The 23,134-nt window shown below is 40.4% G+C and overlaps 1 protein-coding gene across 1 annotated transcript in view; it reads right to left on the bottom strand.

The window, feature by feature from the left end:
* ANP32B (acidic nuclear phosphoprotein 32 family member B) overlaps positions 1 to 22,838 on the bottom strand; it is a 41,472-nt gene extending 18,634 nt beyond the window's left edge. Inside the window, exons 1-3 of the mRNA XM_021004470.2 lie at positions 22,498 to 22,838; positions 7,515 to 7,664; positions 4,666 to 4,788 (exon numbers count right to left, since the gene is read on the bottom strand). Coding sequence (XP_020860129.1) covers positions 4,666 to 4,788; positions 7,515 to 7,664; positions 22,498 to 22,545 — 321 coding nt within the window. The 5' untranslated portion in view covers positions 22,546 to 22,838. The remainder of the gene's footprint in view (positions 1 to 4,665; positions 4,789 to 7,514; positions 7,665 to 22,497) is intronic.
* Between the last annotated feature and the right edge of the window lie 296 nt (positions 22,839 to 23,134).

Genomic DNA, 23,134 nt, shown 5'->3' with positions numbered 1-23,134 from the left:
ATGAGCTCTTTATATATCTTAGATATTAGACTTTTAAAAGAGAAATTTGTTGCAAAGACCCCCCCCCCAAGTTAACTATTTCCTTTCTAATTTTAGTTGGACTAGCTTTGTGCAAAACCTTTTCAATTTTATGCAATCAAAATTGGTTATTTTATCTTCTATTATATTCTTTATACACAAACTCATTTCTACCCATGGTTATGAAAGGTATTTTCTTTCTTGCTACTGCATTTTTTTGGATGTGACTTTTTTTATTTAAGTCACATATCAATTTGGAACTTACCATGGTATATGGTTTGAGATATTGGATTATACCTAATTTTTGCTAGACTGCTTTCAAGTTTTCCTAACAGTTTTTGTCAACTAGTGAGTCCTTACTATGGTACTTTTAGTCTTTGGGTTTATTGAAAAATATAATACTATGTTTGTTTGCTTTAATGTGTTATATATATTTAATCTGTTCCATTGATCAAGTTTTCTATTTTTTTTAGCCAGTACCAAACAGTTGAGATCTGGTATGGCTAATACCTTTACTTTCTTCATTATTTCCCTTGAGAATCATAACCTTATTTTCCCCCAGATTAATTACACACACACACACACACACACACACACACACACACACACACACATACACATGGAGTAACTGTTTGGAGGTCTAACTGGTATGGAACTAAATAAGTCATTAATTTTGTGTATATTTTTATTTTATTAGTGTGGCCCAACAATGAGCAATTATTATTTATATCTATTTCTATAAAGAATATTTTGTAATTGTAGTCATATAGTTCCTGAATGTCTTCCTAGCTGTACTCCTAAATATTTTATATATTCTATAGTCATTGTAAATGGAATTTGTCTTTCTTTCTATTCCTGCTGGGTTCTGTTAGTAGTATATAGAAAAGTTAATGAATTTATATGAATTTAATTTTATATCCTGCAACTTTGCTGAGTGTTTAAATTGCTTCGTTGATTCACTACGGTTATTCCAGGCAGACCACTGTATTATCTAATTGTTAATTTATTTCTCCTTTGCCTATACTCATGCCCTCGATTTCTTTTTCTTGTTTTGTTGTTATAGATATCATTTCTAACACTATGTAAACAACAGTGGTAATAATGTACATCCTTGTTTTACCCCTGGCCTATTGGAAAAGCCTCTAATTTATTTCCATTAGGCATAATTCTGGCTCAGCATTAGAGATAGATACTCTGCCATGTCAAAGAAAGGTACACTATTCCTATACTTTTTCATTTTTTTAAAAATAGAAATGGGTGTTGTATAAAAAGCTTTTCTGCATCTATTGATTAAATTATATAATTTGATTATTTTGTTACTAGCACAGTCTACTATATAGTTTTCCTAATACTGAACCAACCTTGCATTCCTGTATAAATTTAACCTGGTCATAATGTAGAATTTTTTATGATATGCTGCTGTGGTATTATATAGTTGTCTTTCCTCTGGTTTATCTCTTCTTGATTTAGGTCTAAAGGACATATTTGTATCATAAGAGTTTGGTAGGATCTCTTCCTATTTTTGCAAAGAGTTTATGTAGTATTAGAAATAATTGTCTTTTGAATGTGTGATATAATTCATTTGTAAATCAACTTGGTCCTAGAGATTTTTCTTTTAATTTGGGAGTTTCATTTCAATTGTCAGGATTTTGGCAACAACATGGCAAAATAATTTCTAATAATTTCTTTTGTTTTGTCTGTTTGATTTGTCTTTTTTTTTCATTTCTGATACTAGTAATTTGTTTTCCCCTCTTTCTTTCTTTCTTTCTTTCCTCCCTCCCTTCCTTTCTTTCTTTTTTTTGTGTGAGGCAATTGGGGTTAAGTGACTTGCCCAGAGTCACATAGCTAATAAGTGTTATGTGTCTGAGGCCAGATTTGAACTCAGGTCCTCCTGACTCCAGAGCTGGTACTCTATCCACTACACCACCTAGCTGCCCCATGATGGGCTTGGCCTACACTTTCTTTTTTTCTTTTTTTTGGTGAGGCAATCAGGGTTAAGTGATTTGCCCAGGGTCACACAGCTAGTAAGTGTCTGAGGCCAGATTTGAACTTAGGAAGAAGTCTTCCTGACTCCAGGCCCAGCTCTCCATCTACTATGCCACTTAGCTGCCCTAGAGACTCTTAATAAACTCAATAAAAAGGGGAGTAGAAGAGAACTAAGATAAGCTGAAATACAAGGTTCTTCAAAGCAAGAAAAATAAAGAAAGTAAAAAGTGTATGCTTCAATCTGTACTCAGAGTTCAGTTTTCTTTCTGGAGGTGGATGGCGCTTTTCATCATGAGTCCTTTGGAACTGTCTTGGATCACTGTCTTGATCAGAGTGGCTAAGTCTTTCACAGTTGATCGTCTTTACGATATTGCTGTTATTGTGCACAATGTTCTCCTAGTTCTGCTTATGTCATTTTGCATCAATTCCTATTTAAGTCTTCTTAGGTTTTCCCGGAACCATCCTCCTCATCATTTCTAATAGCACAATAATACACCTTGTTCAGTCATTCCCCCAACTGATGAAGGAAATGCCTTACATTTTCTGGTATTTTTCAGTCTTTTGGGTTTTTTCTAGTATTTGTTATTGCCTCATGGAGTCAGTGATCCCTGTGTAGTCCTATTTAATTTTCAAGGAGTCTGTTATATCTGTAAGGTTTTGTACTTTTTGTACTATGTTGTTTATTCTCCTAATTTTGTCTTATAGAGTCTCATTTCCTTTCTCATTCTTTCCTCTCATTTCATTTGTAGGATCATTTTAAAGCTTGCTTCACTTCTTTCAGGAATTTCAGTATAGCTTAATGGCAAGTCTGTGAATTTCTTTGAACCTTTCTTTGTAGATGACGAAGGGTTACTGTCTTCTAAGTTTGTGTCTTGAGTGTCCCTGACTCCATTCTGGGAAGAATGACAAACCTTCTTTAGTACTGATTTGTATTATTTGAGGTCTGAGTAACAAGCACTATGTTTTAAAAGTTCTTCAAGAATAGTTTGTCATCAGGTGCAGTGTACACAGGGTGGCCTGGCTCAGAGGTACATGCTAGGCGCAAGCCTCATGTCAAGCTGGTGTATATGTGGAAATTTGCACCAGGTCAGTCTAGGAGGAATGGCTTGTGCCAGGATGGTCTATAAGGCATTATGCACTGAGGCAGCCTGACAGGCAGGCTGATCATTGGCCTCCTACTGCAAGTCTTGCAGACTTGAGAGATACAACTCAGTGTCACAGTCACATAGCTTCAGGTCATAGGCTTCCCTAGGTTGTCCCTAGTCCCCAAGCTGGAAGTCTTCTGTGAGCTGCATTCCTAGGGTGTGCTTTTCTGTTTTGACCTCCTCCCTCATGACCACAGGCTTCTGGTTGTCTCTGTGCATCCCTGTGCTGGCAAAATATACTTACTGCAATTTCTCCTTATATTTCTTCATAATTTCCTGATCTGGGGCCTTTTATTTTTGTTGAAGTAGTTGTGAAAGTCAGGCTGCTCTGCTATCACTCACTGTGCCATCTTTTTTTTTTTTTAGGCAATGGGGTTAAGTGACTTGCCCAGGGTCACACAGCTAGTAAGTGTCAAATGTTTGGTCTGAGGCCGGATTTGAACTCAGGTCCTCCTGACTTCAGGGCCGGTGCTCTATCCACTGTACCACCTGCCTGCCCTCTCACTGTGCCATCTTGAGGAAAGTGAAGAGAGTTTTTCTTTTGTCAATTAAAATATTTAATTAAAGCATTTAAAAAAATTTTATCTTTATTTTGTTCCAAATTCTTTTTTTAATTAAATTTTTATTTTTAGCTCCAAATTTGAAAGTATTTTTCAACAAGCATTTATTTTCTCTTTTTCCCACTCACTTCTCCTCTATCCCCTCCCTCCACTGAAAAAAAAGAAAAACAAAAACCCTTGTAAAAAATAAGTGTAGTCAAGCAAAATGAATTCCCACATTGGCCATATCCAAAACTGTATGTCTCATTCTACATCTTGGGTCCATCACCTCTTGGTCAAGAGGTCCTTCATCACTGGTCCTCTGGAATTGTGATTGGTCATTGTGTTTATCAGAGTTCTTAAGATCTTCAAACTTGTCTCTTTTTACAATGTTGTTGTTATTTTATAAATTGTTCTGCTTCTATTTACTTCACTTTTTATCAGTTTGTGTAAGTGTTCAAAACCCCATCTTTCTTGAAGTGTCAGAAATTGTTCCTTGTAACATAAAACTTGGGATTTTCCTGTTAGATGGCAACATCTATTAGTAAAGTGTAAAATTACAGAACAGTTTATTATTCAACATGGTAAATACAGTAATACAAACAGCATAAAACTGTGATTTAGTAGACTGAAATAAATTCTGCCTATACCTTTGGATTGTTCCATGTAGGTTAATCACCCAAAACCCACTCCTTTCAAAATAGGAAACCAGATACTTCTCAGCATAGTCTCAAGCTTAGGAAGAGCAAAGTCTGAAACCAGTAATTAACAGACTTAAAAGAAATTAAAGAGTTCTGAGCTTGAAAAATAGTCTAAATACATGAAATGTTTACATTTTATAAATAAAAATTGTGGTAGTATATTTCTTGATAATAAAATAAGATTACTAAAAGCTTCTCTGGTAGTAAAATGTTAGGTCATAAAAACTGAATTTAAACAGTCAACAAGTCCTTCTTTCCAAATTGTTCATTACTTACCAAAGGTTCCAAGGTGCTGATATCTTTCAGGTTGTTTCCACTTAGATTTAGATGTGTGAGATTTGGAAGTTTTTCTGCTAATACATCCAAACCTCCAAAAATTCTATTGTCACTGAGTTCAAGCTGGAAAAGAAAGAAGGTAGCTGGGTATTAGCGCTAATGAAATATGGCCACTTTATGTATGTGTCATAGTTCCTAAATATATGTTAAAGACAAATGAAGCTTTTCTACAGTCACAACACATGTAGCTAAAGCTATGCCCTAAGCTTTGCTCTATAAAGGCTAACATGATGACAGCATACACATTTTTAGTTTAAGGAGGAAGAAAAATGAGTTCTTTTTTGTTATTATGTTAATTATGACATACTTCAGAATATTTATAATATTTATAATTACATGCAATTATTTTATATTATTTATAATGTACATTCTAATATTTTTCTACTTCACATGAGAATAGTCAGTGCTCCTAGAACTCCTTACTCTGAACCTTACCACAACTTGCAACAATCTCTTTAAAAACAGTGATGAAATTATTTCAACATGTGAACAATTTCTGCTAATACATCCAGACCTTCAAAAATTCTACTGTCACTGAGTTTTTTGGTTTTGTTTGTTTGAGGGCTGGAGTGGGTGGTGGTGGACAACAATGTAGCTCAGTCCTTTCTCCATTAACTTATAGTCAGGCCCTTAACTGGGCCTCTTAACCTTTTTTTGTGTCATGGACTACTTCTATAGTCTAGTGAAGCCTATGGACCCCCTTACAGAATAATATTTTTAAACATGAAATAAATATGTGAGTTTAAAAAGAAATCAATTCTATTGAAATATAGTCATCAAAATATATATATATTTTTAAAAGTTCATGGAACCCAAGTAGAACAGGATCCTGTGTTATTTGCATGGGTTCTGAGAGTTTAGGCAAATTGCCCACAGCATGTATCAGAAGCAGGACTGGAACCCAGATATTTCCAAACTCCAAGACCAGACCCTTGGCCAACTATCCACTATGCCAGTGTTTCTCAAAGTATGGCTCAAGGAAACCTGTGGATCCCTGAGACATTTTCAAGGGGTGCACAAGGTATAAAATTATTTTCATATTGATTTTCATTCAGTCATTTTCAATTGTGTCCAACTCTTTGTGACCCCATTTAGGGGTTTTTCTTGGCAAAGATACTGGAGTGGTTTGCCATTTCCTTCTCCAGCTTATTTTATGGATGAGGAAACTGAGACAAACAGAATTAAGTGACTTGCCCAAGGTCATATAGCTATTACTGTCTGAGGCTGGACGTGAACTCAGGTCTTCTTCTTCTTCTTTTTTTTTTAATGCAATTGGGGTTAAGTGACTTGCCCAGAGTCACATAGCTAGTAAGTGTCAAGTGTTTGGTCTGAGGCTGCATTTGAACTCAGGTCCTCCTGACTTCAGGGCCGGTGCTCCATCTGCTGCCCCACCTAGCTGCCCCAAGAGAAGTCTCTTTTTTTTTTTAGATTTTTATCTATTTTTTGGTTTGGCAATGAGTTTAAGTGACTTGCCCAGGGTCACACAGCTAGTAATCATTATGTGTCTGAGGCCATATTTGAACTTGGGTCCTCCTAAATCCAGGGCTGGTGCTGTATCCACTACACTGCCTAGCTGCCCTACTTGCTCAGTCACTCCAACTCAATGTGAGTTGAGGTTTTCTTGGTAGAGATACTGAAGTGGTTTGCCATTTCCTTCTCTAGTTCATTTTATAGAAGAGGGAACTGAGGCAAACAGGGTGAAGTGACTTGCCCAGGATTACACAGCTAGTAAGTATCTTGAAGCCAGATTTGAACTCAGGAAGATGAGTGTTCCTGACTCAAAACCCAACACTCTTATCTACTGTGCCACTTAGCTGCCTAGCTAGAGAAAGACAGAGATGGAAGAAACCAAACACGATGTACCCAAACAGAAAAGAGCTACATATGGTCCACAGTCCTTTCCAAGAACCCAGGAAAGCATTTGTTGTAATATAGATTATTTTTCATTATAGAGAATTTATCGTAACCAGATGAACAAAACCCTTTAACTATGGGCCATCTGCTGAAACACAAAATTTACAGATTTTTCATATTGTTTCCTTTGCAATAAAAATTTACCTTTTTACTTAAATCAACTTATAGGAATTAGAACAACTGCACCAGAAATCCTGAAGATTCCAAAATATTTTACTTACTGCTTATCTATTCACAAAAAAAAAAAATAAAGTAATCCTAGGCAATTATCTGTTTCCATTAAATAGCAATGCTCTGTAACTTTATGATGAAGTTGTGAGAAATTAAAGACACGTTATTTAACCCTGTACTTTACCTTAAAGTAGTATGCCCTTCCAATGCCATAATTGATAGCACATTCTCCTCCCATATTTTCTTCCCAGGTATTATTTGCTTTCCACACAAGAACCTATTTTATATATTTTTAAATTAAATTAAGCCTAGATGGAAATTTGGGGTAAAATATAGGATTCAAAGCATGATTATCCAACTGTGTTCTTAAAGAGAAAATTTCAATTATCAACTTGGCAGAAAATGAAATGGGGAAAAAAATTCCACATCAAATTAAATGACCTAAAAAGCAAAATATTGGCAATCATAGAAAAATGAGCTCAGTATGAAAGTATTAAAAGTTCAACCACTGGGCAAGTTGTTCACTTTGTCTGGTTCTATTTCCTCATCTATAAAATGAGAGGGCAGATTAATCTTCAGATTTTTGACTCTAACATTCTGTCATGCTATAACTGGAACATAATCTGTTGCATATGCATAGGATCATCTAAATCCTCATCGGGAAATCTCTATTTTATTGTTAGAACAAAAGGATAAATGCTTACCTTTTTCAGCTTAGGTAGTTCAGGGAGATTTGAAATTGTAGACAATCCAACATTTATTAAGCTGAGGAACTCTAAATTCACAAATTCAGCAGTTAAACCCTCAATTTTCCCATCATCTGTTCTACAATTGTCCAGGACAAGTTCTTTTACCTATGGAACAGAAGAAAAAAAGTGATTTTAAAATAAACACAATCAGTTCCAGATCCCACTTTCCCCCAAAATGCCTTGCCAGAAATCTTTTCACAAAGTAAATTGTTGTGTAAATGCAACAGGACTTAATGTCTTTAGTGACAATATCCTAATAAACCACAAGATGGGGGTGTTACTCTATAAAAAATGTTTCAGCTACAACTAAAGCGATGCATTTTATACTTTCCAAAGAAGAAAATTTAGTTTTTAGTCAGTAAAAATAATAAGGAAAGTGTTATCTCCTCAAACCTTTCAAATTTTTTTCCCAAAATCACTCCTAGAAGTGACAATACTGAAGAGGGAAAAATGCCAATATCCATCTTGACAGGGAAGTTATTACTTCAGAGGGACTGGCCACACAAAGAAAAGTTGTGTTGTTTTTTTTTTTCCTCCCCTTCAATAGCAAGATCATGAAGCCTAAGCTTAGAATTTTAAAGTTTGTGGCCAAAGGGGGGTTTTGTAATTACATAAACCCTATTTTCAGTTTCTTAATTCTTTCATCACTGAAAAAAGAAGAATATATGCCTTAATTTCTACCTTCATTTAAGTAATATAAAGTACTCATCACAAAAATAAGGCCACAAAAGCTTAGAAACTTTTAGCCAAATATATGATCTTGTCAAGTAAAGAGATATGGCAGCCAAACCCAACACTAGTTCAAAATTCATTTATAAAACATTACTGAAAGATTATGAGCATCACCTCACAGAACAGCAAAAAGTAGAGGAATAAAATCCAATTATGCCAGATTATCTCAATAGCATTTAAAACAAAGAATAAGCTGGAAGGAGGACAACAAATAGATGCAAAAAGGAACAGATGAGCTGACATTTCCATGGGGATTTATTCTCATCATCAAAGACAATAATAGGACCACTAATATCTCAGTATTCCAGGTATCATATGAGAAAGTAAAAATGTAGAAAAGATAAAATCGGTTAAGAATTGCTGAAGATCTGCCCCAATACATATAGAAGAAACAGAGACAATTTTCAAAGCACTGAGTGACCCATTTTCAGAATATCTCAAAGAGGGAAATACATCAACCAAATAGAAAAAGTGATGTTATTAAAATCAGAGGAACGACTTCGATGACTTCAACAAAAGTGACCTATCTGTCTACTTCTCATTTCTATGAACTCTTCACCAGAATGATCCACACATTAATTGGCTCTACACTCAATGAAAAAGGAAGAACAGATGAGTCCGGCTTTTGTAGATTTTCTACTGCAAGGCATAGCTTCTCAGTTACATGGCTGACTAAAAGGTGCAGAGATCACAAGATTTCACTACACTTATTACTTGCTGATTACAAGGAGTGCTTAACTTGGTAAAACAAAAGAGAATCTTAAGGATTCTCTTCCAACAATGTATTTCTCTTGCACACATGTATTACAGTCATATAAGATTTCTTGATAGATGTGATGTCGTTGTGCTAAATGTAGCAGACACCAGAACACATTAGAGGCTCCTCAATGAGACTTACAGCCACTCAAAAAGAAATCTAGCAATCTGTGAAGGAAAACCAAACAGATAAAGAACGTGTTTTGCATGGGTTATGATAGGCTGTCAATTGAGAATACTCATAGATTAGACTGTGAGAGAGAGGTAGCCAGATACTGCACATGGATAATGAGATATGCCCACAATAAAGGAGCAGAGGGAAGACTGCATTTAGGAAATTGTACAGAGGTTTCAACAATCCCAAGTGGCTCCCTGATACAAAAATCCATCTAATACCAATATTCTCCAAGTGATGATATGAGGCTGTGAATCATGGACTACCATAATCTCTGAAAAATCAAATCCCAATTCCAAGTTATTAGCTGTGTGACCCTATCATCTCAGCCTCCACCTCCTCATCTCCCAAACAGGGATAATACCTATTCTGTCTACCTCAAGGATTTATTAAGATTAAACATGTGAAAATACTTTTTAGGCTACAGATCACTATACAAGTTACTCTTGTTATAATGAATAGTTTAGGTCCTACATGAATGGCTCCTCGAAATAAAGGATTTTCAAGATCTAATGAATAATGTAAACTAAATAGGCAAATTATCAAAATCCAACTCATAGCCTGTAATAACTTGGGTCATGACTATATATTTCAATAAATTCAGAGACTTTGACATATGCTACACTAGTCAAAGAATTTCACTCTAGTCAATCTATTTCATTTTCAGACAGCTCTAACTATGAAAAAATTCTCCTTTCTATTGAGCTGAGATCTGTTGTCCTGTTTAACATACCTCCTGGTCCTTATTCTCCTCTCTAAGGCCACAAAAAATTTTTTGGGGAACAACTATCTCTCTTCCAGATGTCAATCTTACAAACATTAAAAAGAGTTGGCACAGCCACTAAGCCAGGCTGCAAGGCTATAGCTGTGGCCAATAAGATGCACAGCCTGTCTCTCACATTAGTACTGCTAGCAACCGGCACATAAAATTGGGGGAAGGAGAGGTTCACTCCTGTGTTTTGAGACCAGCCTTCACAATACTGCTTATGCAAAATCTCATGGTGGTAAATGAAGAACAAAGGGACAGATGGAGCCTTGCTGTAACAAATAAATGCTGCTGAGAGGTTCAGTGTGGTCAAGGTTGCCTTTCCCTGTGTGTCTCTGCTCTCTCTGTGCTACATGTGCTCTCCCAGGGGTGGCATGGGTGCTGGGACATGCAGTTATGTTGACTGAGGTTTGAAACACATATGGCACCAAAAAATTTTTGGAAGTGATGAATGAATCTGTATCCCATATTACCCACAGCTGGAATCCTACCCTCTTCCCCTCTGTTTCAGGAGACCTTGATACAAAGACAACTCGTTCGCCTACATTTCTAACAGTGCAGCCTGTGGCTCAGGTACATTATATCACTGACTCTTACTCAATCTTCAATTGAAAAGCCTTGGATTTTTTCCACCCACAGAACTGATAAGAACTGTTTAGCCATCTCATCCAATCTTGTACATGTGCAGTTGATTTTTTTTTTTTAAGAGGCAACACAAGCGTGGCGGAAAGAGCTCTGGAGTCAGAGGCCCTGCCTCTGGGGAAGTCACTTAACCCCCCCACTCTGGGTCTCAGTTTCCTTAAAATAAGGAGGTTACACTAGCTGGCCTATGAAGTCTCTTCTAGGTCTATTATTCTGTTAGACTGTTTACTTATCCCTACTGAATTTAATATCTTGTTTAGATTTGCCCCATTATTCCAGCCTGTTAAAAGCATTTGGGATTCTGATTCTCTTACACAATATATTCATCATTATTCCTAAGAGTATTCTGTAATCTAAATTTTAATAAGTATAACATCTATATTTCAACTGTTATTGATAGAAATGTTCAACAATAAGGTCCCAGGACAGATCTTTGGGGGTACACCACTAAAAACGTCACAACAAGATCACAAAGTCAAGAATGCTTTGGGGGTACTTCCTCTCCACCTAACTATTCTGGCATTCAGCATGCATTTTACCATCTAATTCATAAAGATGCTATGAGAGAGTATCAAAAGCTTTACTGAAGTCTAGATACATACTTTCCATAACAGTCAACTGATCTCAGGTGACTATTGCAGAAAATATGTATCTAGACTTCAGTAAAGCTTATGATACTCTTGCATGTGTATGTTTATATGTGTACTATATACCTTCCACGTAACACATTTTATATATAGATTTATATACATCCATATAAATATACATTTATATAGACTAGTTTTCTCTTTCTCTCACTCTCCCCTCATCCCCCCAGGCCCACAACTTTCTGAGAGAACTGACTCTACGTCTTCCTGACTGCTAGGTCAGTTCTTTATCCAGCACCCCACACTGCCTCACCACTTATACCACTAGGTTGGCTTGCCTTCACATGTTAAACGACCCTGCTATCTGGTTACAGATACAAGAGCAGGTATTGCCTGTGTACCCCAACTATGATCAAAGAACAATCAAGCAACATGGCTTCTTACTAAGAGCTGATCTGTCTTCATGACAACATCTGCCCAACTCATTGGCATCTTTTATTGGTCTAGGTTTCTTAATTTCCAACTCACAGTCATCTCTACTTGCTCCAGTCTTCCTAAGTGAATTTGAAGGTATTTACTACAAAACACTAACACAATTAGTCATTTGTTTTTGTCTTATTCCCCCCTCCTTTATAAATGGCAAAATTGCTTTCATTCCTAAGCCAACAAATCATTTATTTGATAGTTAGCTAGATAACTGTACCTGAACTCTCTCCTGAATCCACAGAATATATGTTTGGGGAAAGGGAATGAAAGAAAATGACTTTTTTTTTTGTCAGGGGGAGTTAAAAGCTGAAGCCATGTAGCAAAGCCATGTAGCCCAAAATGGTACACATTCCCCATTACAGATACTGGATAGATAATTAGAGTCAGAAGACTGTTAGAAAAGCTTTTGAAAATGACCAATGCCCAAAGGCTGAACAGCCAGGTACAACAAGCAAAGTTCAGGTCAAAGTGACAAGTTTTCACACTGAGTGCTACACCAACTATAGTATAAAGTTAGAAATATAGATTAAGAGAAGGGTAGAAAGTCTAGGACCCTAAAACAAACAACAGTCAATCTACTTAGGCCAGATTTAAATTACATAGTGACTGGCAATAGCTGAAGGTTTTTAGCAAGGTTTCCATTTGGATCTGCTTGTATTTCTTTAAATTTCATTCTATTGTTTTTCTTAAAATTGTTAAGCAAAGGTAGACATTAGATATTATTAATGATTTTATTTAATTAAATTTTACTTTAAATAATCTTTTGGTGTAGAAAAAAATCTCCTTAAGTGTTAAGTATTCATTTTAAAATTTTCAGTTATCTATGCTGGGGGTGGGGGTGGGGGGAAATCTAACCAGAAGTTTCACACACCATAACAGAAAAGACCACTTTTCACCTCAAGGCAGGTGTGTGTGTGTAGTTGGGGGGAAGGGCCAAGCGGAAGATACCGAAAAAAAAAAATAAGAATTCGCTCCTTTGGGGGCTATAAAGTCCCTGATGTATTCAACTTTTTATAACCAGGAAGATCAAAGTGGTCCCATGCCTATTTAACACATATTAATATTACTATAGTTATTCAGGATTTTGTAGCTACTAAGGGAAAGTGGAGGAACAGACTCAGAAGAAGGTACTAAAATCAGCGAAGGGCCCCATGGCTGTTTCCTTTTTTTGCTTAAAGAGATTACAAAAGACTTCCTGTTTCCGAGAAGTTTTGTTAGTGCACTGGGGCACAAATGAGTACGGAGTTACAAGGCCATAGATCAACACAAAGAGAGAATGGTCACATAAATACAGATGCAAGCAGATATCCACACTCAGTCACAAAGACATAATTACAGCTGACACATCCTCACCCATATAGCGACATAGACACATAGAAACATATTTAGTGACAAAAAGACAAACATGAAAGTTCCTTGCTTTGTGTGTATATACATATATACATTTGTGTACAAACAAATATAGCTCCTCCAAAATCTGTAATAGTTCCTTTGCATCTTTTCAGGTTCTCATCATAGTCTCTTAAATGATCTCTACACTGCTATTAGAAATAATTTCCTGATGCAGGGATCTGATCAAATCATTTCCTTGTTCTAATACCTTTAATGGTTTCTCAATACATATTATACAAGGTTTAAACTCCTGAGTCTGGCATTCAAAGCCCTCTGAAATTTTGCTCCAGTATGCTTTTCCAGACTAATTTCACCTATTCCCTCCACACAGTTTATGCTCCAGCCAAATTTAGTGAAGTATATGCTAGAGTCATTTCTCTTAAGAAATTGAACAAGCCAAGATGTCCCATCCCACGACCTCTCTAGATTACTATAGCTGTTGGGGTGTATGGGGTGCTAAACCAGGTTGAGAGGAACTGGCAGGCCTCAAACCTGTTGGGAGGGTGAAGACTTCCACCCCTGAAATGAGCAGATGAGAGCAATTTGTTCCAACAGCCATGATGACGGCTGAAGCAGGTGCTTCGGAGTGCTTAAAGCCTGGTCAGATATTGAAGATGCCAAGGTCAGCTACTGCATCCCAGGCTACTGTCAATGGTCTTGACTTGTGTTCTGCCATAGGACTTTGATGACTCAGGGAGAGAGAGGCTGATGACATTGCTCAACTCTGACTCACTTAAATCCAATCCACATGCAAGTCCTCTTTGAAAAACAAAGGATGAAAAGCAACAATATAGTCCTTGTTAAACAAACAAACAAACAAACAAACAAACAAACAAACAAAAAGGGAGGCCTCTATGTAGCATTAAAGAATTTGAACAAGAGTTGGACAGGATGAGAAAGCACAGAAGAATTTAGAGGAAGCTAGGTAGCCCAGTGGATAGAGTTGGAGGCAGAAAGAATTGAGTTCAAATAAGGCCCCAGACATTTAGTAGCTGTATGGCCCCGGGCAAGTAAACTACTTAATTTGTCTGCCTTGTTTTCTTGTCTATAAAATGAGGATAACAATAGCATCTACTTCCCAGGGTTGTTGTGAAGATAAAATGAGATATTAATATTTGTCAAGTGCTCTACAAACCTTAAAATTCTCTACAAATGCTAACTATTTTCATCTGCATTGATATTGATGAAATCCAACAAAATGAAGGACTCATTAAAGCATCAAACTAAGAACAAAGATTCATTGGTAACTACATATTAGAGACAAAAAAGAAAAGGCACAAGCAAACAACAGAGATAAAAATATGTCACAGATGGTTTATATACCAAGAAAGTGACACTATAGTATCACATGAAAATGTACAGTCTCATTATCAATTTTAGAAGTGCTAATTAAAATAACTTTACAGTTATATTTACACACACACACACACACACACACACACATATAGACAGATTCCTATCACACCAACTAAACTAACTGATAAAACACAATGTCAAGTCCTATGGAGAAACAGGCAGATAGTACAGATAGCACTTCAATTGTTTAACCTTTCTGGAGAGTAATTTGATAATATGCAGTAAAGGTTTTTATACCCATTCAAGTTGGGGGAGGTGTGGTTACAAAGCAGTTTGTCCGAAAAAATCTAGGGTTTTGGGGGACTGCAATACAAGCCCAATGTACGTCGGCAGTGTGATGTGGCTACAAAAAAAGCTAATGTGACCTTGGGCTGCATCACTTCCAGGACAAAGGGGATGATGGTCCTTTTGTAGCCTGCCCTGGTAGAACCAAAACTGGAATATTCAGGACTGGGCACTCTCCAAGTTTAAGGAGGACACTGATCATCTGGATAGCATATAAGAAAGGCAAACAAGAATGCTAAGGGTTCCTGAGTCCATGTCACATAACAATAGCTGCCATCTTATACACAGAAATACAGATATAGCTATTTAGATATACACACGTATATAATATGTCTACATGTGTGTGTGTACATTTATTTATTAATTTATAGTTTGCAAAGCCCTTTACATACATTATGTCACTTAATCCTTACTTGCTACCATTTTACAGATGAGGAAACAGGTTGATAAAGTTAAATTGTCCAGGGTCATACGCTAGTAAATAACAGGCAGAACTAGATATGCTTACCCTAGAGAAAAGAAAACTAATAATATCTGCTCTTCAGGTATTTCAAGGGCTCTTGTGGAAAAAGGGATTTTGTTTCACTTGGCTTCAAAGGCCAAAAGCAAGAGTAATGAGTGGAAGGAATACATTTAGGCTTGATGCCATGAAAGTTTCTAACAACGAAACCTGTCCAGAAGCAAAATGGGATGCCCTGGGAGATGATGGGTCCCCCCTAGTGGAAGGCCTTCAAGCCAGAGTCACTGGTGGAATATATTGCTGTCCTTTTACACAGGAGTTGAATTAGATGGCTGCTGAAGTCTTTTGCAACTCTAAAAATCTTTTGATTCTAAATAATGCCATTTTGGACATAACGTATCCTAAGGAAATAACACCCAAGGGCAGGCAAAGCAATTTATACAGTGATGTTTCTAGTAACATTGTTTACAAAAGTGAAACTGGAAACAACCTAGGTGCCCCCAGAAAGGAGAATGAATAGTTAATCTAACTACCACATAACACAGCAAAAGAATACTAGCTTGGGAGCCAGAGGACCTGGGTTCAAATTCTACCTTTAATGCTGGCTACCTTCGTAACCTTCTGTAAATCACTTAACTTCCCTGGGTCTCAGTTTCCTCATCTGTAAAATGAGAGGGTTGTTGATCTGAGAAGGTCCCTTCTAACTTGAGATTTATGAACCTATGACATACCACAAGGCCATTAAAAATGACAGATACATGGGCTCTGCCAGTAACTGAAATATTTATGTGAAATGTTATATGAAAACAGGCGGTTCACAAACTAGTAAGTACCAAATAACATAAGGGTGATTTGGAAAGAAAATCAACCTTAAATATTCAGATAAATTTTATTCCCAATATCATAAACCACTTACTTGGTGAGAAGCAAGGCCTTTTCGTTTGCTGTTTTTGCTATCAAAAAGCATTTCATAACTTGGAACAATAATTAAAATTTAAAGATACCTCGTAACAATTTTCAGTTTTTTATTTATAGGATTAGAGATTTAGAGTTGGAAGGAATCTTAGAGTCATCTAATACTACCCTCTCCTTTTATAGATAAAGAAAGGGAATGCTACAAAGGTTAATTGAGTTGCCCAAGGTCTTAGTAAGGGGCAGGCAGGTCTTCTCACTCCAAATCCAGTGCACTTTCTACTATGAAGAACAGATGGTATTCAGCAGGCTTGTTTCAGTTCATTGCCTTTTCACTCTAAAATTCCATTTTATTTATGATTTTATCATTTTATTAGAATAGCATATGGCATAGTGGAAAGAACTGCTGGATTTGGAGTCGATGAATGAGAGGTTAGCATCTTGCTCCTGCCACTCGTGAGGCACGTGACATTGGAATGGTGAAGGAAAGAGAATAAGCATTTCTATAATGCCTACTAATCACTAGACACAGTACTAAGTAAGCAATTAAAAACATATATATGTTATCCCATTTGATCATCATAACAATCTTGCAAGGTTATTCCCAATTTTACAGTTGAGAAAACGGAAGCTAACAGAAGTTAAGTACCTTGCCCAGAGTCACACAGCTATTACGTGTCAGTGTCGGAGGCCAAACTGGAACCTGGGTATTTGTTAGTTTGATCACCACAATGACAATCATGATTCCAAAGGACCCAAGATGAAGCACAATTCTAGTCTCCTGACAGAGAGATGATGGACTCAAAATGCAGAATGAGAAATAGATTTTTGGACAGAGGCAATGGGAGGATTTGATTTACTTATCTATGAATATTTGTTGAGACTGTTCTGTTTTTCTTTTTCATTCAGTGGTAAGGGAGGAGTGAGAAAAAATTCTTATGAATTAAAAATAAAATAAAATTTAAATGAAAAAATATACCTAAACTGCTTTAGCAAGACTCTCCTAAACTCGCTAAAAATCATACTTCTTTAACAAAACCTTCCTAATAAGTTAATTATTCTATTGCCTCACCTACTTATCAGTTCCTTAGAAAGGTAAAGACAAGACTTCACATAAATAACTAATATGAATTTAATTGTACAGGCATCTATTATGCAAAATATGCATTTAATTATAAGCCAAAGGGCTTCCTGCAATATCCTAAGGTTATCCTAGGTGGTAATGCCCTCCCCGTGTTTCTTTGGATAGAGAATCTTTAGCTCCTAAGTTAAGGCCTAGTCTACTAGAATAGCATTTTGCTCAGGTGGACACTGGGTATCTGCATGAATTCAATAAATTTAATTCAACAAAGATTTCTGAGGTATGTGCTATGGGTATGTCAATGGGAATGCCCTGTGAAATCAAAGAGAGAACCAACAGGTGTTGCCTTCAAGGAGGTTCCATTCTACTGTGGTTTAAAACACCAATAAAAGGAAATAAAAAGTGTATAAAGAGTAACAGAAAATAATTAATAGAAGGAAATGAGGCATCAGGAAAGGCCTCATATAAAAGAAGGTCAGCATTGTAAAAACTGAGACAAAAGCTGCTTTTGAAATCTGAGTTAACCAGATAATTGTCATGATTTTTCTATTATATTCCAGTCAAAATGTAAACACTTTATACAATCTACAGGCTTTCCTCCAAAGGCTGAAGCACATAGGATCAGATTTGGAGATGAAAGTGACCTCAGAGGTCACCAAGTCCAACCCCCTCCTTTTTCAGACAAAAAAACTAAGGCCTAAAGATTAGGGCAGACTTGCCCGATCAAGATCAATTGTTGTTCAGTCGTTTTTCAGTCATGCCTGATTCTTTGGGACCTGATTTGGGCCTTTCTTGACAAAGATACTGCAGTGGTTTGCCATTTCCTTCTCCAGCTCATTTTACAGATGAGGAAAGTGAGGCAAACAGGGTTAAATGACTTGCCCAGGCCTGGAGCTCCATCTTCTGAGCCACCTAGCTGCCCAGTTATGGCAGAGCAGGAGCTCAAATTTAGGTCTGACTCCAGGTGCAACATTCTAAGTTAACTGCAGCACCAGGTTTCTCCTTAAAGGAGGCTTTGAAGCAGCAGGGTGGGGTGGTGGGGAGTGTAAGAGTATCTGATTTTCGGTACTAGTGATATTCAGTCAGGCCTGGTGAATATATTGGGTGAAGCTATATTAATTACTATCTTTTAAACAAAAGGCATGACGATAAACTAATGGGGCTGATTTTCTCCAGTATCTCTTGAACTAGGTTCAAAGGTAAATTCCAAAAGAATTCTTAAGAAAATGTTTTTAGGGGTAGCTAGGTGGCACAGTGGATACAGCACCAGCCCTGGATTCAGAAGGACCTGAGTTCAAATTTGACCTCAGACACGTAACACTAGCTCTGTGACCCTGGGCAAGTCACTTAACTCCACTGCCTAGCCAAAAAAAAAAGTTTTTAATATCTGCATCATGGTTAAAGTCTATAGTTTTCTAAGACAGCTGCTTTTGAATGAAAATACTCATCTGAACATAAGTTCTGATGTTTCTCCTTAATTCATAAATGTTCCTCCTACATCATTTATAAATATTGCCAAAATCCTCTGAATATTTTTCAAGTTATGTAGATGTAACACTATACTCAAATAACTATGAGTAATTTAATATTTATTTACTGTCCAGACCAAAAGCTAATGATTGATCCTGAGTCACCACTTTAAAGGAGTATTTGACAACAGTCAGTGAGCTTTTCATCAGGAAAAGAAAATGAGCTGGAGTCGGCAATTAATTAATTCTTGCCTATCCCTCCCACATCTGCCCACTGAAGTAGCCCTATTTTCACAACACCTAAGATTCTTAAATGAGGGTGAATGTTGTTTGAGCAGAATTTGTTTAAACTAATTAGCATAATTTCTATTTTATACCTTCTTGCCAGTGATTTGAAACTCAGAGAAGCCAAGTCACTCCACCAAGACAAATTCCCCTTTCTATAACCCTTCTCTCTTATTTCTAACCTCCAGCCCTCAGATGAGGAAATTGAGGCAAAGAGACATTAAGTGACTTGCCCATGGGGTCATGAAACTAGCACTGTCTGAGGCAGGATTTGAACTAAGGTCTTTCTGACTCAAAGTCCACTTACTTTATTCACTACACCACCTACCTACCTCTCCTGCTGCTTACCAGAAGGTGCTCAGCCTATAACTGCTTAGACAACACTCCTGGAATAAGAAATTCTCAAGTCAACCCTGAGATCTTTTAGAGAGCACTGAATACATCTATACCTTTCCAAAGCACTCAACCACACATTCAAGTCCATATCATTCTTATTTGTATGTTGGTCTTACCTCCCTACAGAAGACTTTGATCTTCAATAAGGCTAAGACCTAGTCTCCCTCATTTAAGGATTTATTAATTATTTGCTAAATTGTTAAAGGTAATTTTAAACGATTTAAAAGTCTTGTGAGATCTGGAGGTCCCTTCAGTTTCCACCTCTCAATGAGAGATGGAGAGAAAAGATATACCTAACCAAACTGTTTTTTCAACTGTGCAGGTAGTGGTGTATGAAAACGGAGCTGCAGGTCTTTAAGGATCCAGGTCAGGAGTTCTTAACTTAGGATCCCTGCACATCTATTAAAACATTGTATATTTTAAGAAATTTGTAACTAATTTAATATCATTGGTTTCCTAGGTAATTCTGTGTATTTTATTTCATACATTTAAATCACTGTTTTGAGAAGTGGCCCACAGACCTCCCAGAGTGCCAAAGGAATCCAGGAAACAAAAAGGGTAAGAACCTAACTTGGCAGGCAAAATAAAGAAGGCCCCTAAGTAAGTGACTTAATTGTGGAGATGGCGGTGTCTGAAATGGCAATGAAGTTCTTTAATAGTCTATATGGGTTCTTCATTGGTTTCCTTTGTAATCCTAAGTACTTCATTTTATGCATTTAAATCATTATTCTGAGGGGCCGGGAATATATACATAATAGTCATACACACCACATCCCAGGTTGTGACAAAGGAGATAAAGACATGTAATGAGAGATGTATACATACACATATATACATATATATGGGTGCGAGCACACACACACACACAATTTACGTCAGTCAATAAAAGGATTAATTAAGCCCTTACTATAGACCAGGGTACTAGGCACGGTGTAGAGGCAAGGCACTAGAACTAGGGGCCGAGCAAGGCCTGTAGAAGGTGGGATCTCGGCTGGGTTCGGAAGGATGCCAGGAGGCGGAGGTGGGGCAGTTCCCGGCACGGCTGGAGCCCTTGCAATGCCAGCATGGAGCGTGTTGTTGGAGGTCAGCGATATGTGACATACATAAAGCAAACTTTGAAGCATTATTTAACTGGTGTTATTATCATTAGCGACACCGGGCTATCAAGTCCATGACAAAAAAGGCTAATTACTTCCACAGGGGAAGGGTGGCCAAATGTAATTTTAAAAAAAAGTTGTTTGTTTTTGTTTTTTTAAACTCGATTAAGCCCCAGTTAAGGGCCTTTAACTCGAGGTCACACTTCGTGTATCCCGGGAGTCGCCTGCCTCCAAAGCCCAGGCAGAATATATTATTATTTTCCAACTTCACTGGCTTCGAGATCTCTCGCTCCTCCACTCCCCCCCCAAGTTCTGAAGGGTCTCGTGTAGAGTCACCCCAACAAGAAGTCGATTCAGCCAAAGGCAGGGGCTCACACCTCGTGGTCCCCCCTTGGCCGGAGCCAGGCAAGGGGGTCCGGGAGGAGAGACCCTGAAAGGGAGGGAGGGGAGGAAGGGGCGGAGGGGGCGGGGGAGGAGCACCGAGGGCGGGGCCTCGGAGGGGACGGTCCTTTTATTATGGGGGCGGGGGACAGCTAGGAAGATCCCGCTTCGCCGTCCACAATTAAAGCAGGGAAACACACCCATCCCTCTCCAAGGAGGGCGACACCAGGGCCCCTCGAGGCTAGGATCGGCCTCAGTCCATTTTGGTGGCCCGGTGAGGTGACAGCCACGTGGCCCTCTCTCTTTCCGAGAGTAGAATGGCACCTCCCCTCCCCCTGGAACCCCAAGCCCCTCGGACTCTCCAGGCGCTCCACACAGGAAAACTCGTGGAGCTGACATCGCCCTTTTAAAAAAAGAGGCGGTTGGGGTGGGCGGGGAGGCAGAGTCCGGCCGCGGCGGCGCTGGGACCCGCCGGCAGCAGAGGCAGAGCCCGGCGGCGGAGGGCAGAGAACCCAACGCTGCCTCCGCCGACGGATGCCTCTAACCCGGCTGGGCTGCACCAGCCGCGGCCCGTCCGGGAGAGATCGGGCCCTGCGTAGGGTGGGGAGGCGCGCGGAGCCGCGAGGATGCGCGGGCGGCGGCCGGCTCCGCGGCGGAGTCGCCTCCGCGGAGGGAGACGGGAAGCGAACAACATGGCGACTCGCGCTATGGCGCTCCTAAGACCGAGAAAGCCCCGGCCGCCGCCCGCGCGGAGGGGTCGAGCCCCCAGGGGAGGAAACAGGGCTTCGCCGCGGGTGAGGAGTGTTCCCTCCCCGCCCCCCACGTCCCCCAGCTTCACCCCTCCCCTTTGGCCCAACTGAGGAGAAAGGGAGAAAAAAAGGGGAGAAGGGGAAAGGGGAAGAAAAAAAAAGTTTTATTTTTAGCCTTGAAAAATGGCGGGAACCGAGACCCCTTATTAAAAACTTGGCCCCGGGGCCGCGCCCTCCTCCCGGTGCCCCCCCCACCGGGGTGAAGGAGGGATTTCCCCTCCCCCGTCCCCGCCTCCCTCGGCACTTGTGGTTCGGTCCCCATCGCTCCCAGGCAGCGGGTTAATTGGGTGTGTGTATGGGGTGGGGGCAGTTACCCTCGCTCCCCAGCCCTGCCCCAAAACCTGCCCCCGATCCCCCCCAACGTGGCTCGCCCCATCCAGGGCTCCTCCGACCCCCCTCCCCAAGGAGCCCCAGGGGCGAGTGGAGCTTTCCGCTGCCCGCATCCTGGAGAGAGGCGACCAACATGGCTCCCAGCGTTACACAATCCCCCCAGCCCAGCCCCGCGCGGCGCGGGCCGGGCACTCGCACCCCCGCCGGCCGGGAAGAGGCCGGCGACGCGGGCTGGGAAAAGTTTGTTTCCCATCCTCCTCCTCTCGCTCCGACGCCGGGCGGACAGCGGGGCCCGAGCGGCGCCGAAAGAGTTAATCACTCGTCGGGTCCCCAGCCCGAGCGGACGGCCGGGCGAGCCTGCACCCGGCGCCCGGAGGAGGAGGAGGAGGAGGAGGAGGAGGGCGAAGCGCCCGCGGCGCCCCGCTCCGGCTCCGGCTCTGGCGGGGTCCTGGGCGCCTGCCCCCGCCCAGCCGCCCCCCATGTGGTCCCCGTTACATGCAGGTCCGGGGGTGGGCGCGGCGGGGGCGGGGGATCCGCTTACATCCGACGGGGTCCGGTTCCTCAGCTCCAGGTGGATCCTCCTCTTCATGTCTACGTTTCTCGGCCCCCCCCTCTTCAAACTAACTTTCCGGGGGCAGGAGGGGGGAGAGGAGGGGCTCGGTCCTCGGGAGAGAGAACTGTCCAAAGGCGAGTCCTGGACGGAGGGAAGGGAGGGCCCTGCCGGCTTCTCTTCCCCCCCGAAGGAAGGCGCGAGCGGAGCCCCGAAGGCCGAGTTACTCACGGCAGCGAAGCGAAACCATGGAGGGAAAGGGGACGGAGAGCGGCTGGGGTGGCCTCGCTACCGCCGCCCCCGGCCGAGCGCGGCACGGCGCTTAAACAGGCGACGCGGCAGCACGGGGCGGGCGGCGGGCGGGCGGCCGGGAGGCGCAGCTAGGCGCCCGGGGCACCCAAGGACGAGGCCGCCCGAGACGCGAGGGGGGTCGGGGAGGAGGAGGAGGAGGAGCGTTAGCGGCTCGGCCGAAGGCGGCCGGCCAGCCGGCTCCGCTTCCTTCCCGGCACTGCCCGACCGCCCCTGGCGGGGGTGATGCTCGGGCATCCCGGGGGGCGGGGGGATGGGCGACGGATGGATAGATGGACAGAGAGACAGACACGCAGCCTGTCCTAAAAGTCGTAAAGCA

This window comes from Phascolarctos cinereus, unplaced genomic scaffold (assembly GCF_003287225.1).
Source record: "Phascolarctos cinereus isolate Bilbo 61053 unplaced genomic scaffold, phaCin_HiC Scaffold_4;HRSCAF=312, whole genome shotgun sequence".
Taxonomy (NCBI): domain Eukaryota; kingdom Metazoa; phylum Chordata; class Mammalia; order Diprotodontia; family Phascolarctidae; genus Phascolarctos; species Phascolarctos cinereus.
Note: the sequence above shows the minus strand (reverse complement) of the source record. Positions and strands in the feature narration are given on the sequence as shown.